This window comes from Rhododendron vialii, chromosome 9a (assembly GCF_030253575.1).
Source record: "Rhododendron vialii isolate Sample 1 chromosome 9a, ASM3025357v1".
NCBI lineage: Eukaryota > Viridiplantae > Streptophyta > Magnoliopsida > Ericales > Ericaceae > Rhododendron > Rhododendron vialii.
In genome coordinates, this window is record NC_080565.1 from 37725616 (window position 1) to 37740405 (window position 14790).

Consider the following 14790-nt stretch of genomic DNA (forward strand, 5'->3'; position numbering starts at 1 on the left):
ATCTATCTAGGCTAACTCGTCCGTATTGATTGACAATAATTCTACGAGCATAGAACTTGTATAAAATAAAATATAATTTTTAACTTAGCCGATGTGGGACGAAATCCATGTGTATTCCCGGTACTTCGTATTGTTTTTATGGTAAATAAATACCTTATTAAACGTGTTCTTTTCCTCGAAAGATTTGAAAAGGGGGAGGGAAAAAAAAGAAGAAAGAAGAAGAGGAAACGAGGACAATATTCACCCATATCATCTCTTTTCCTCATTCAATGCTTTCGATCGACAGTTTAGCGGCACTTCAATTAATTTCCTTCCTAATTCGGTCAAAGACATGTCATCCCCATCAAGACTAGGTGATTTTTTAAGATATTATTCTCTTGCGGCCTGACTCGAAGAATCGAACTCTCGTCAATTGTGTAGAAAACAAACTCACCAACCAACCAGACTGGGTGAATGTGGGCAGTGTCTCAGTTGGTCGAGCACCCTTTGGCCCATTTGTTTGGCCTGGGTTCGATTCATACGCCTGCCCCATTCATGTGGTGGCCTCTCCTTCTCCTTCCCCTTCCCCTAACAATTAACTCACTAATCCGGTGATGTATATTGCTTTGAAAAAACAAAAAAAAAGACCAACCAGACTGGGCTGATTTTACTTTCCTATATTTTCCTCTCACATATCAAGTACAAGAGATTATAGACTTTGTTTGGTTTGAATTTTGGGATAATAAGTGAGCAGAAAGTACCTAGCAAAAAAAAAGCGAAGAGAAAGGAGAAAAATAATTGAGAAAATAATTATTGGAAACCGTGCCTAAAGAGATAAGTTATTAGTAGTTTTAAAGCGAAAATATAGGTGAAAGTGTTATTAGGCCAATGGGGCAAGAGCTCGGACTAGCCCAGCTGGGAAGGACCAGGGCGAATTTTTTTTTTCATGTTTTGACAGATGCTTATGGGCACAATGTCTTAGTTTTTTTCTTGTTCTCCCGACTGTTATATTCGAATTGGGGGATCGTGCTGCGCAGTGGTATGTGCAGCACCGTGCTACACATCTCCGAGCCGTAGGATCGTGCATTCGACGGCTCAGATTTCATCTCGACAATGAATGGCTCTCGATCGTTGATTGTCGAGATGAGATCCGAATCGTCGAATCCCTCCTAACGGGAGTGGTGACTCAAGGTATTTGCTACAATGGTGAATGACTTTAAATTGTGCCCTCTAGTAGAAGCTGACACTTATTTGCCACAACTCTGAAGTTATGAATAAGCTGCAACCAAAAACTACTAGTTCTTGCAATAGCTGGAAATCAGTTTTTTTTTTGTCTTTCCCCTTTTCAAATAAACTTAATATGCTTTTGTCAGCGAGCAAGATTATATTTGAAAAAAAATCCAGCGGTACTCACATAACAGGATTCATTACAAATATTTTAGACAAAGCTAAATCTAATTGTCTAATTAATGCAGAACGAGAAAAACACAAGGCAATCGATGTCTTTCACTCCCACCCAGAAATTACGCCTAATGCACATTTTGTTGAATATGTTTTTTTAGATGGATACAAATATTTAGTTTACTTTTTAATAAAAAAACACTTTTACTTTTCATCCAAGTTTTACCGAAAATCAAATTTCAAACACCTTGGACAGCTAGAATGGGCAACTAAGTACCACGTGGACTAAATCCAATTTGCACCAAAAAAAAATTTCCCTCGATCAGGCTGTATTTAGCCAGAATCTTCAATTCGAATTTCAACAACTTGATCCGTTTTTTATTTAAAAAGATAGTCGCCCATGGTGGGTAACAGACATCATCAGAGAGTTTGAATTCATCAAGCTTATTGAAGGCTAGCCCATCCATTGTGGGTGGGGTATTGAGCAATATGTCTACCAATATGTCTACCAAAGATTCAGTAGAATCTATCAAGGCTAACTCGCCCATATTGGTTGACAATAATTCTACGAGCATAGAAGTTATATAAAGCAAAATATAATTTTTACCTTAGCCAATGTGGGACGAAATCTATGTGTATTCCCGGTACTTCGTATTCGTTTTTTTTGGTAAATACCTTATTTTACGCGTTCTTTTCCTCGCCAAAGATTTGAAAAGGGCCAAAAAAAAAAAAAAGAAACGAGGGAGGACAATATTCACCCATATCATCTCTTTTTCCTCATTCAATGCTTTCGACAGTTTAGCAGCAATTTAATTAATTCTCTTTTTGGTTCAATCAAAGGTAAAATCATCTCCGTCGAGACTAGGATATTCTCAAAAATTACTATCTTATGGGCTATGGCATGACTCGAAGAATCGAACCCTGATCAATTGTGTGTGGGGAACAAACTTACCAACTAACCGGACTAGACTCATTTTACTTTCCTATATTTTCTTCTAAAAAATCAAGTACAAGAGATTATGACTTTGTTTGGTTTGAATTTTGGGACAATAAGTGAAGAGAAATAGAGAAATAACAGTAATAATTGATGAAAAATTTATTGAAGACAATGCGTAAAGAGATAAGTTAGTTTCAGATATGAGTAATAAACGAGCCAAATGAGCCAAGCAGGTAGCTGGTCAAACTTGGATTGATAACTTTAATGAGCATAAAAAATATGTTCAAGCTTAGCTCGTTTATGAGACGAGCCGATCTCAATCGAGATTTAATCAAGTCAAACACGAGTCAATCTCCAGTAGCTTAAATATTTTCTACACATAATTAAGCCGAACGAGTCGAGTAGAAGTTTGTTCAACTTTGGTTTGAAATCTTAACGAGCTTCAAAATAATGTTTAACCTCGGTATGATTATGTAACAAATCCATCTTAAACAAGCTTTTAACAAACGAACACGAATCGAGACTCGAATTCAGCTTGATTCGTTTATCGGTCCTAGTTTCAGATACCCAAAGCGAATGTACCGTTGTTGGGCCAGTGGGGCAAGAGCCAGTCGTACTTATTAAGCCCATACGATACGCCTCTGTTTCTCTGTTGACTCAAATTTCCAACCCAGTAATAATCAATTCTCGAATAGAAAACGAAAGGGTGGCAGGGTGGTCGTATTCAACATTTCCAAGCTTTTTCAAAAAAAAAACCAACCTAGGGTTTCATACATTTCAGGTCAAATCGACGATGGCCGGAGCTGCTGCTGCTGCTGCTGCATCAGGATCCAAGTTCCTCCGCCCGAGCCTCCGCCCCAAAATCCAACCCGCTGATGTCCAGGCTGCCGCCATGTGGGGCGTCGCCGCCGGCACCACCGCTCTCTGGATCGTCCAGGTCTCTCTCTCTCTCTCTCTCTCTCTCTCTCTCTCTCTAAACACGAATCTACAATTCATGTTTATCCATGGATTGGAACCTTATTCTCTGGTCTCATTTTCGGTTGACCGATCTAGGATTTTATCGGTGATTAGGATTTTTTTGCTTTTCCTGTGGTTATTTGGAGTTGTTTTGTTCAGATGTATGAATGTTTGGGTATTTTGGTACAACTACAAAAAAGGCATACAACAGGGGTGGAGTTAGGAATTTTGATTAGTGGGGTCAAAAACTAGAAGCGAATGGAATTGGTTTATTCTATTGCTGATTGGAAGAAGTAACTAATCTTAAGAGGAAGATGAAAAAAGTAGATATAGATTAGGAAATGTAATTTTACTTACAATTGACCCTGACGAATTTTCATAGACTGAAAATGATGATTGATAGCCTCATTTTGAATGTTATTAACTTGCAATGAAGTAAATTGAGGCAATTTAGAATTTTGTGGGGTCAAAATTGCAAAATTTAAAGTAAGTTGTCAACTTCAAGGTAGCTCCGCCCCACAACTCTGGACCTAGAACAAGGCATCCAAGGCTGCAACGTGTCGTATTATGCTGATAGCTTTATTGAGCAATAAATTGTGTAACCACTTTAAGCAGGCATAAACATGTATTTGTTGATTGAGGCGTTCTATTGGATTAAGCTTCACATGAACGTCTAGTTCGATGGCGATTGCATTTTTCTTCACTGTGACGTGTTTTTCTTTTTGTGTTTAGGTATTAAGTACCTAGAATATAGACATGAATCTCTCTCTCTCTCTCTCTCTCTCTCTCTCTCTCTCTCTCTCTCTCTCTCTCTCTCTCTGCACACTTATTTTTTCTTCTGTTTTGACTTATTTATAGCTGAAAATGACCTGAGTTTGAGTTTGACTTGCTCAAACTTGGTTTTGCAAATTAGCAAGCTTGATGGTGAAGCCCGGCTATCTTATTTCGCAGAAAATTGTAGACTTGCTGCACTTAGTGCAAGCACTTCATGATTGCCAGGTCAACAACCTGTTTTGATGATCAATCTAGATTGAGCAGAAACAAATTGATGGTTTCCTCGTTAAATGTGATCGAGATTGTCTCATTTATCTCGTGGGACTTGCAATGAATCATATCAAATAGCCAATTTGCTTCTTGGATATGAGTGGGTCAGGAATTAGAAACAAATTTGGGTCCTTACCAGCTGCATGTTTCGGTTGTTATCTTTCATCAATCATAAGATTCGTAACTGGTGTACTTAGAACATTTCATTGATCATTTTTAGTGTACAATATCTCATTATGTTGTTGTTTTTAGCCGCACATTTGAATTCATTGGGCGGGTTCAAGAAGAATACCAATTTGTGTCCAATGAAGCATGTTGGTGGGACTGTCTTGGATTCACTAATTGCACCGGTCGTTTTAACTTTTAAATGAATGCTTGGAGATGGTCTATCTCTTATGTGTGTTTTTAATAACGGTAGAACTTTAACATTGTGCTATTTGTCAGTCTGGTTTCATCTTATTGTTGGTATCATGTTTTTTTTCATCCACTGGGGGGAGAATGGGGAGTCAGTAGGAAATCTTGCTTTGTATGTAAGAGGGTCATTGCATTGGTGTTCTTATTCTGAACCACATTTTCTGTCCATGAAATTGAATGGTGACCAAGAATTCTAGAAGCCCTATATCTTTCGTTGGTAGGGCACATATATCTTTATATACCAAACACTTCTAGTGCTCTCAGTTTGTTTCAGACTTTTCTCAAATTGCGTCCATGGATGCTACTCCATCATTATTTTTGGTATTATGTTGCTCATTATCGTCCGTTTCTTAGTTTGCGTTAAAAGCCTGAGTATAATTTCTTGTTTGAATGATTCACAGCCTTTTGATTGGTTGAAGAAGACATTTTTCGAGAAACCAGAACCTGAAGAGAAGTAAATAGAGATGCGACAACTCTCTGGTTAAAACTTCTAGGTTAAAACTTCTCTGATATTCCTCAGGTTGCTGAAGAGAAACTGTGAACGGAGTTTATTTGAATAATGCTGTCATTTTTCTTGCTTGTCATTACCATGTTGAGGCCATTTGGCATTTAACTCTGGGACTAATGGATGATTGTATCCTTGCTTTCGTTCTCTGTCTTGCGGCCTTTTTGGTTCTCTCTCTCTCTCTCTCTCTCTCTCTCTCTCTCTCTCTCTCACACACACACACACACACACACACACACACACACACACGCATTTATTTACATTTTTAAGCTCCGGCATGTGTATCCGAGATATAGCATAGGAGGAGGCCCTCACTTCAAAGCAGAAAGGGAAAAAGTATGTACAAGAAAGCAGAGAGAAAATTAATGAACAAACCATCGCTCAACCATCGCTCAACCGGTTATGAAGGAGCCATGCACCCTTCCAGTGACTCAAAGAGGAATTTGGATCGGAGGATTTGTGTCTTTTTGGTCATTTACTGCTGAACTTTTCAAATTAAGTGTTTCCGCTAAACTAAATTGACTAAAGTCTGTTTTTCACGGATTTCTTAGCAAAACATTCTTCTCAGATACATCACCTAAAATACTATTTATCAGAAATAACTTGACTATCATAAAAAACTTGTAGTCCAATAATATAGTGGATTCGCACCCTAAACTTCGAAGGCACTCACAAGATAGACATCACCAGACTTTGCAAGTGAAAGTCTGCTGAAAATTGCTTTTGTAGGCAAACAAAAAGCCGAAACATACCATAAATGAGTGACAACATTTCAAAGCATCGGAAGCATTAGTTTTATGCTACTTTCATCTCCCAAATTGATCGGGAGCAAGTATAAATGTGATTTGAGGAACGGAGAAGTTTGAAAATGTTAAAGTTTTGGAGATATTTCAACTTATAATCAGTTGAAATGATGGAATTTCAGCATGTCAACGGTCATGTGAAACTTGCACAGACTTGGCAAAGACATAGCACACGAGGTCATTCAAGACCTAATCCTAATACTGTGCTAAATTTTGAAGGCATTCCACCAAAATAAGTGGAGTAACCTCTAGACGATATTAACCAAATTTGAGTAGAATAGATAAAAAGATGCGGGGGTAGTTCCAACAAAGAATTTTCACGTGTTGAACTCAAACTCCAATGAGAGGGATACCTGCATCAGAATTGGTTGAAAATGAATTGATAAGCAAAGTTCTATCAAACCCAAAAAGAGTTAAAGATCCGTACATACAAGATACAACTATATAGACACATCAATGAACAAATTATATGGGACGATTTCAGGTTGAAACATCTCCACGTTTACAACAATCCAACTGATGCTTTCCTCGTATTCCACTCTGAAAGCTACAAAATCCTACATATTTTGCCTGGAGACAGAAATTTTTCAGTGCTGGGTGGGCATGGCCACATGGTGCCGAGCACGCATCTCGGCCGTCCAAACGTGTTTTGAATAGCCCAGATCTGTTTGGGCTTGAGGGGGTATTTTGGTAATTTTACACTAAAAAATTACCCAAACAAATCTGGGCCGTCCAAAATACGTTTAGACGGCCGAGATCGTGCTCGGCACCACGTGGCCCGTGCCCACCCGGCACTGAAAAACAGTCCGGAAATTCACCCTTCGATCGTCTGCCCTTCATAACTTAACTTTCCACATCTTGAATCCTTGTTTGATCATGACCTCATCTGGGCATCAATTTGGGCCAAGCGGTTGTCATTCCAATAATCCAACAGACAATCCCGCGTCATCTCCCAGAAATATACATCCATGGAATTCGATGACCATTTTCTTTCTAAACCAGCATTTCCGTCTAAATATATTAGCATTGTCACCTATCCATCACTTGACTTGGAGAAGTATACCCCATGAGCTTATGAAGTGGTGAAGTTGATAACGGTCGCAATTCTGCAATTTCTGATGATGCTTTCCCTGCTCTGTCCATCTTTGAAGGCCCAGCTGCAGCAAGCATTTCCACTGGATTCTTGTTTTCGTTTTCAAACTCCTTGAAAACAGGGCCCCTTGCTCTCTCTCCCATAGGCTCGAAAGAACTCCCAGATGATAACTTTCTTCCATAAGAATCCCTTTTGAGGGCTTGAAATGGAAGCCCAGCAGAGAATGGCTCCCCTTCAGTAGAACAACTCTTACCCAATGAGGGTCCATAATCATCAACCTCACTCGGTGGTGGGGCTACAGCATCCGGGGTATAATCATCTGCATAAGGGAATAAACGTGTCCTGTCTTCAAGTGAAAACTTCAAGGTATTTGAACAAGCACTGCACATAAGCTTATGGAATCTCTTTTTCGGCATCAGGAAATCTAAAGGCAGCTGGAGCAGCTCCGAGCAACGATAACAGATAACGAAAGGGGCCCCACCCGCCACAGGTCGAACATGTCTCTTTAAGTGGTTTCTCTCCCTATAATATTTCTTCAGTTCACGATCATCAGAATTTGGATCATAACTTCGTAAGGAAAATTCAGAACTTGTATGGTATTGGGGGCTAGGGAGAGTAGAGGAGTAAAGACTGGAATATCTGGGGCTCTGGTGGGCTATATATTGGCTTGTGTTACAGAAAAGATGTGGACGCAGTGGAGCTGAGGACATCCGATCATGAGGGCAACAATGGAAGCAGGACTTATCAACTTGGTATCTACTCATTTTGGCCTCAGCCGAAAAGGGTATTCGTGAGGTTCGATTTTGGTGGGGCCATCTTCTCCCCTGATGGCAACTTCTGGGGCACATGTCCACCTCTGGTCCTACGCCTTGAGAATTGCGTGTTCTGTTGAGCTGATCTTGTAATTCAATAACCCTTTTCAGCAGTTCCATTTTCTCCTCTTCATGGTTCTTCTCAGGCTTGTTTGGCGAATGTAAACTAGTCCGATATTGAAGTTCTTCCCGCCTATAATTTGAAGGACCGCCTTTTTCATAGCTAACTTGAGAACCCCTAGAGTAGAAGGGTACCCTAGGTGGATATCCACCTGACTCAAATCCCATTTTGCTCCTAACCAGTGGGCCATGTCTCATGGGTTCCATCAACTCATCTTGATGCCATTTGCCTTTCAAGGTATAATGCTTCTTTTCGGATGGAATCGAAGAGCAGTTCCAAGCTTCACGTTCCATTTCTGGATAACTTGTAATTTTGTTCATGACCTCATCCCTTTTGTGCATTGCTTTCGCAAGGGGAGACTCTGCCTTCTTTTCTTTTCTTTTAAACAGGTGTAGATATGGCTCAGGGACTTGATCATCACTTCCATCAGAGGAAGAGACACTACCCTCGTAAACATAATTGCTGGTAGTGGGAAAATTAGGCATGTCTCTGTGTGTGACACTGAACTCAGAGCTATAGTCAGCTATTGCAATATTTTCCGATGTGTCCACAGAGCTTACATGGTCAAAACCAGTGAGTTTTCTATTCTGAGACGGGTCCACAGACATAGGACTCTTAGAATTCTCATCCAATTGTGCATTTGTCTCAATCACAGGAGTTGACTCTTCAATTTCCTGACAAGTAAGGTCAGCAGAGGAAGAAATTTCACCTGAAGATTTTGTATTCTTAGAACAATCCAGCTTGAAATCTCCATATTCACACTGATTCCTTCCACGATTTTGTTCCATACACGTTTTGTGTCCGTTTGCTTCACTATGAGCTGTAACAACCGGGGATGACAATTCGACCTCATTATCATTAAGCTCAGTTGATGAAACAACTTCATCGGACATGTTTACACCTCCAGTCTGCTTCCCATTGCAAATCCCATGTTCGTTTGCTTCAACATGAGCTTGAGATCTAACAACTGGGGATGACACTTTGATCTCATTATCGTTAAGCTCAGTTGATGAAACAACTTCATCGTAAATGTTTACACCTCCAGTCTGCTTCCCATTGCAAATCCCATATTCATTTTGATTCCTTCCTTCATCTACTTCCAAACAATTCTTATTTTCATCCACTTCACTATGAGCTCCAGCAACTGATGATGATTCCCCACTGCCAAGATGGTTAAGCTCAGTTGATGGAGCAACTTCATCTGTAAAGTTTACACCCCCATTTTCTTCTTCCAAACAATTCCTACGTTTATCCACTTCACTTTCGGCACCCTTGTGATGATTAGGCTCTTTTGGTGAGGCAACTTCATCCAATATGTTTACACCTCCAATTTGCTTTCCATTGCTTTGTACAGGTACATTTGGATCCCCTCCATTGTATTGTATTGTATTGTCTTGATCGACTCCTGTATCTGGCGACGACTCTTCATTTCTGTGGGGTGCGAGACCAGACTGATTCATGTTGTTATCCTCAGTTTCCTTATCATCATTCCCATTGTTTTTGTCCAATGCCAGTTCTCCTGAGGAAGAAAGCGTTTCCTCTTTACTTAAGGTTGGAGCTTCTTTGTCGTCTTTACTTAAGCTTTGAGCTGCTTTGCCTTCAGAATCCTGATCTAACTCGTTTTTCTTCACCATATTCGGGTCTGGTATGTGCAAATCTGTATCCTTGGAGTCATTTTTGCGTTTTTTGGCTGTAGAAAAAATGTAAGGTTGTAGTGATTGAACTCAACAAAGAGAAGACTACTGGAGGATATTTGGAAGCAAGGAAATTAGAAATAGTCAATTTTCGCACTCCGTTATTCACCATATGCACTCCTTTTTTCTTTAAATTTTATTCATGTATATTTACAACAATACCTTTTTATGCATGAAAACATGAACAAATGAAAGGGCAATATTGTAAAATCACAGGAATAAAGACACAAAAGAGAGTGCGGATACATACAGAGAATGCGAGAATCATTACCCAAATTCTGTCCCTAATTTAAACCCTAAGAATGGCCTGTACAAGGAAATGAACCTAAAAATTTTTACTTTTATTACCTTGGAGAACTGTGTCGCATCCTCCACACCTGTACACGGGAACGTTTGCCGACTCTTGGAGAACCTGACGGCATTTAGGACATCTGACCAGTCGTACTTTAGTCGACAAGGGACCAGTCATGTTGTTATGATAATATGGCTGTAACCAAACTATGAGAGGACTTAAACCAACATAATTCAGGTTGCAACCATGAATACCATCCTTGCAGAAGATCAGAAGGCTCCCCACTAACTGCGATCATTACGAAAGATAGTATTAGAGATGAGGAAAGGAATCAGAACAAAGATGGCTTTTACACGATTTTGACAATGGTTGGCAAATCATAAGGTAGAGAAACTTTAAATACTAAACAACAGGCTAAATCTTCAAGGAGGTGGGTGACTTCAATCAAATCACCTAAGGTGACCCTCAAACAGTGTTCAATTGCTATAAAAGCACTAACAGTTGTTAAAACTTGCTTTTCTAGTAGCTTGAGAATAAATTTGGATTTGAATGTACTGTTGGTATAAGAATTTCCTGCAAACCTTATATGCATCCAAAATACGAGCATGCGTCAGATAGGAGGAAAAAGCAAAAAAGAAAAAATTTCTTTTTGCATAATTTGGAAAATGAGCGAATGAAAGGCTGGAGGGTATTGTAGATATAGCCAACAGAAGGTTTGTCTTTGCAAATGCTACCATATACCATCAACACTCTTTAGTTTTAATGTAAAAAGCTCAAGACTTCAGATAAGGAGTAAAAGGCCATGAAGAAGGATGAAGTTTGCAACAAAATTAACAACAGAAGAATGCAAAGTAATTCCACCACTGCAATAAAATATTGAGCAGTCACTTCACATGCAGTGAATGATTTCGTGAGTTCTTTAACTTCCTATTCATTTTCGCACCTCTAATTTTTGCTAAGCATTCATGCTCAGTATCCGTTCATCTCCATATTTACACGCAAAAACCTAAGAGGCAAAATGAGCTTAAACTTCCCTTTCAGGATGCCGAGATATTCAATTCAACGTAACAGCTTGTGGTAGGAATTACAGAAGAGGTATAGCGTTCCTTTAACTAATTACATGCAATTAGTGAACTTGTAAGGGCTATTCCCTAACCCCCCAATCCCCTGCCCACAAAATCCCCGAGTAACTAGGGGTTGAATAAATGGTTTCAGCATTCATGCTAATGCAGAAACTCTCTTTCATTTGATAATTTTCTTTAAAAAGAAGCCCGAAGCTAAGGTGTTTTCCCAGCTCTAACAAAGTGAATCAAGTGATCACACACCTTGAACACAAAAACCAACTACTATAACACAATGTTGACAGAGTCCAAGACAAATGACACCAATAAAAATCCAATTAGATTGGCATCACGCAGATAGTGACAAAATACAGATAAAGTATCCAGAAGCCAACAGAAAACTGGTATTCAACGCAAAATCATTCTTCATATCTATTCAACCGTTCGCAATTGACACATTCTTATTAATGCTTAGTATATGTTCATACCAATTCTGCATTTCGGTAAGTTATGGACTTCTTTCCAATTATACAAGTTTAATGGGCTAATTCCATCGGTACAGGCAAAATGCATTCAAAAACAGAGCTGGTTCAGATTTTAAGTTTCCCCAAAAAATACGGGTTCTCTTCAGAATTTGGTATATATCTGGTTTTTTAACCAAGGGAATCAAGTCAGCGCAAATAAAATACAGAAACCGTAAGACGGATATCAGCCAAGGATAGGGCAGAATATACCTTAATTATTTACCAAAATTTACAAAATTCTTATTTGTCGCACCCACTGCCATCCGGATACCACGAGTAAACAAACAAGGACCAAAGTGGGAGGAGGGCAAATTAAAAAAACATTTAATAATTCCACTAAAGAATTGATGTTTTTGGAAGAGAATATTATAAACTGAATTGTGATTGAGCTGTAAAGTTTTGCAATAAATCCAAAACACAGGTAAGTGTAGTTTAGTCCAACTAACTGCTTTAGCAAAATCACAAGCCCAACAGCCCCGGGTTAGTCCAGCTGGTTGGTGAATTTGCTAGGTTCGATTTTTGGGGCCAAACTGCAAGGGAGTAATTCCTTGTGAATCTCCTAGTTCCGGTGTGAATGACATGCTTTTGACACCGGACCAGGAAGATGATTAGCTAAGATACATGTGAGTAGATACGCGTAAGTTGACCTGGACAGCCCTAACCATTGGGGAAAAAAAAACCACCAATCCCAACAGAGCCGGTGCAATAAAACTTTTAGCATGAACAAAGGGAAAACAACGAAAATTTAAGTACGCGCAAATTACCTGAAGGATAAGAACCAACGAATGTTGGACCGTGTCGGACTCACTGGATTTAACGATCGGATCGATTTGCAGTTCTTAGCTAGTACTCTCTCTATCGAACTGCGTTGTTTTGAAGATCTAGAGCTTCAAACTAAAAGCCGAAACGAAATCGAGTAAACAAGGACAGTCTATACAATATATACCAAGACGAAAATGTACATACAAAGATTAGGAAATGAGAGAAAATGAGAGCAATTGAGTTTGGGAGAAAATACCTCGAAGTTGAGAAGAGACGGAGGGAGTTCGTGAAAAGTCTTTCCTTCGCCCAAAAATCCGCGCTCTCTCTCTCTCTCTCTCTCTCTCTCTCTGTGGAAGTGAAAAGTCTTTCCTTCGGACCAAAAATCCACGGTCTCTCTCTCTGTGTGGAAGTCTAACTTTCGTGTTTGAGAAGTTTTTGTGCAACCCTGTAAAATTCGAATTCTTCAAGTCGTTAATTAGCTTTAGCTGATTGATAACTCTCTCTCTCTCTCTCTCTCTCTCTCTCTCTCTAGAATTGTCTCTCTAGTAACAGAGAATGGTGATGTGCTGCGTGGAGAAAAGGAACACGAGGAGAGAGAGAGAGAGAGAGAGAGAGAGAGAGAGTAGAATACTAGTACGTAGAAATTAAAGTCGGCGCCAAGACGAGTTGAAAAGCCAGACGTGCGAACCGGTTTGCTCTTGAGTTGTGGAATGTCTTACGGGGAGAAAATTTTGGGGTGGTCTTCGCTACCGCGTGGAGTCCTTATTCATTTATTGGTGCACTATGGTCTACTGTGAATTTTTGTTGAGGTATTGTTAGTGTCAAAATTATTTTTATTTTTGCCGAAATTATAGATTATAGAAGTCTTGTACTGCCACAAACTAGAGCGATTTTGACATTATCATTTATCTTTTATCAAAATCAAATATGAATAATGGCAAAGGTGTTGGATAGGATATCTATCAGCGTCTCGGTGATGGTGCTCTCGCTTTTTTATCAGACATTATTGTGGAATTAAAGATTAAGATTACTTGTCGCACAAAAATACTCGGGGGAAAACATGGTGAAAAAATATGACGGTATTTCAACAACACTGATTTTTTATTTTTATTTTGGAATAAGTTTTTCATGAGTACAACTAATATAACTACTCGTCTTATGGTACAATTCCACGTGCCACAATCACATTTAGGCTTAATTTTCCAGAAGGGCTAAAGAGACTTAATTTTTCTTCACAACGTACAAAGAAAAATAGTAAGCATTTTTATCACTTTGAGCACTTATAGGAAACCGAGTCTTAATCGTGTGATGTTGACATTTTTTACGATGTTCACATAATGTATGCTATTTTAATTTCATTCCAACTCATCGATAGTTGCACAATCTAATTGCATTTAAGTGTTTAAGAGTACAATTCTCGACCACAAGCTAGGAGCCTACTTAAGTCACATAAATCGTGTGAGCATAAGAGCACGATTATGAAATAGTCTTTAAATCACATGTCATATTATTAAAATAAGCGAGAACAACGATTCAGAGCATAAGCTTATTGCAGAAATTAACAACAAAAACATACATTTTGAAAGATTACGTGATTAAAGGACCCACACTTGGCACTCGGGTGCGAGACAGCGGTGGTTGACCCGCGGTAAGAACCGGCAGCTGTGAGGTGGGACAGGTGGCGGACCGGCGGCCTGTGGTTCAGGGAACACGGTGTGTTAAAAGTCAAAGCAGGTCTCTGTAGCGTTTGACGGAGAGGGTGGGTGGCCATTAAGGAGTAGCCACGTGGCACCTCCCTCTGATGACGTATTGCTTGGGGGGCCCTGACGTGGTCCAAGTCTGGGATAAGATTTTCTGCGGTGTTTCGACCGGAGGGTCCAGTTTATGAAGAATTTATTCAGTGCTCCGCACCATGATTAAACTAAATGAGCCTATATAGACGAACCGAGATTGTAGTGTTCGAGCTCGGCTCAAACTCGAGACGAGCCCCTCAAGGAGCTGAGTCTAGTTCATTTACTAAATGATTCTACATAAATGAGCTAAGCTTTTTTGAGTCAAGCCAAGTTTTAGAGTGATGAGCTCGACTCATTTATTAAACATGCCTAAAACTCTAACTTGATTTCGGTTTGATTAATTAACGAGTCAAGCTGCGCCTAACCTCACAAGGAGCTTGGTTAGTTTGCATCCCTGCCTGAAAGAGAAAGACGGGCCTATCGACAGATTTTCTTTTTTCTTTTTGTTTTCTTATTGGACTTGTGGATCTCACCCAGGATCCTTAATTCAACATTGTTTATCTTTACGAATCGCCCGAAAATCATCTATGAGAAAAGTTGACATATAGCCAAATACTTGCCGTCCCCATTTAATAGTTATTTTTAGAGTTTGTGTCGC

General features: G+C 39.5%; 1 protein-coding gene across 1 annotated transcript; it reads right to left on the bottom strand.

Moving 5' to 3' along the window:
• Positions 1-6406: 6406 nt before the first annotated feature.
• Positions 6407-12850, bottom strand: LOC131300746 (protein ENHANCED DISEASE RESISTANCE 4-like). The gene is made up of 4 exons (XM_058326719.1): positions 12755-12850; positions 12656-12685; positions 10109-10340; positions 6407-9756 (listed from the first exon to the last, which is right to left on the bottom strand). The coding sequence occupies exons 3-4, from the start codon at positions 10227-10229 to the stop codon at positions 7070-7072; spliced, it is 2808 nt and encodes a 935-aa protein (XP_058182702.1). The 5' UTR covers positions 10230-10340; positions 12656-12685; positions 12755-12850; the 3' UTR covers positions 6407-7069.
• Positions 12851-14790: the final 1940 nt, after the last annotated feature.

Bases quoted from the DNA above. Each gene is read 5' to 3' on its own strand.
- LOC131300746 (XM_058326719.1), bottom strand. From the start codon at position 10,229: ATGACTGGTCCCTTGTCGACTAAAGTACGACTGGTCAGATGTCCTAAA. The intron at 9,757-10,108 runs GTAATAAAAGTA...TTTTTTCTACAG, and splicing joins ATGCGACACAGTTCTCCAAG to CCAAAAAACGCAAAAATGAC.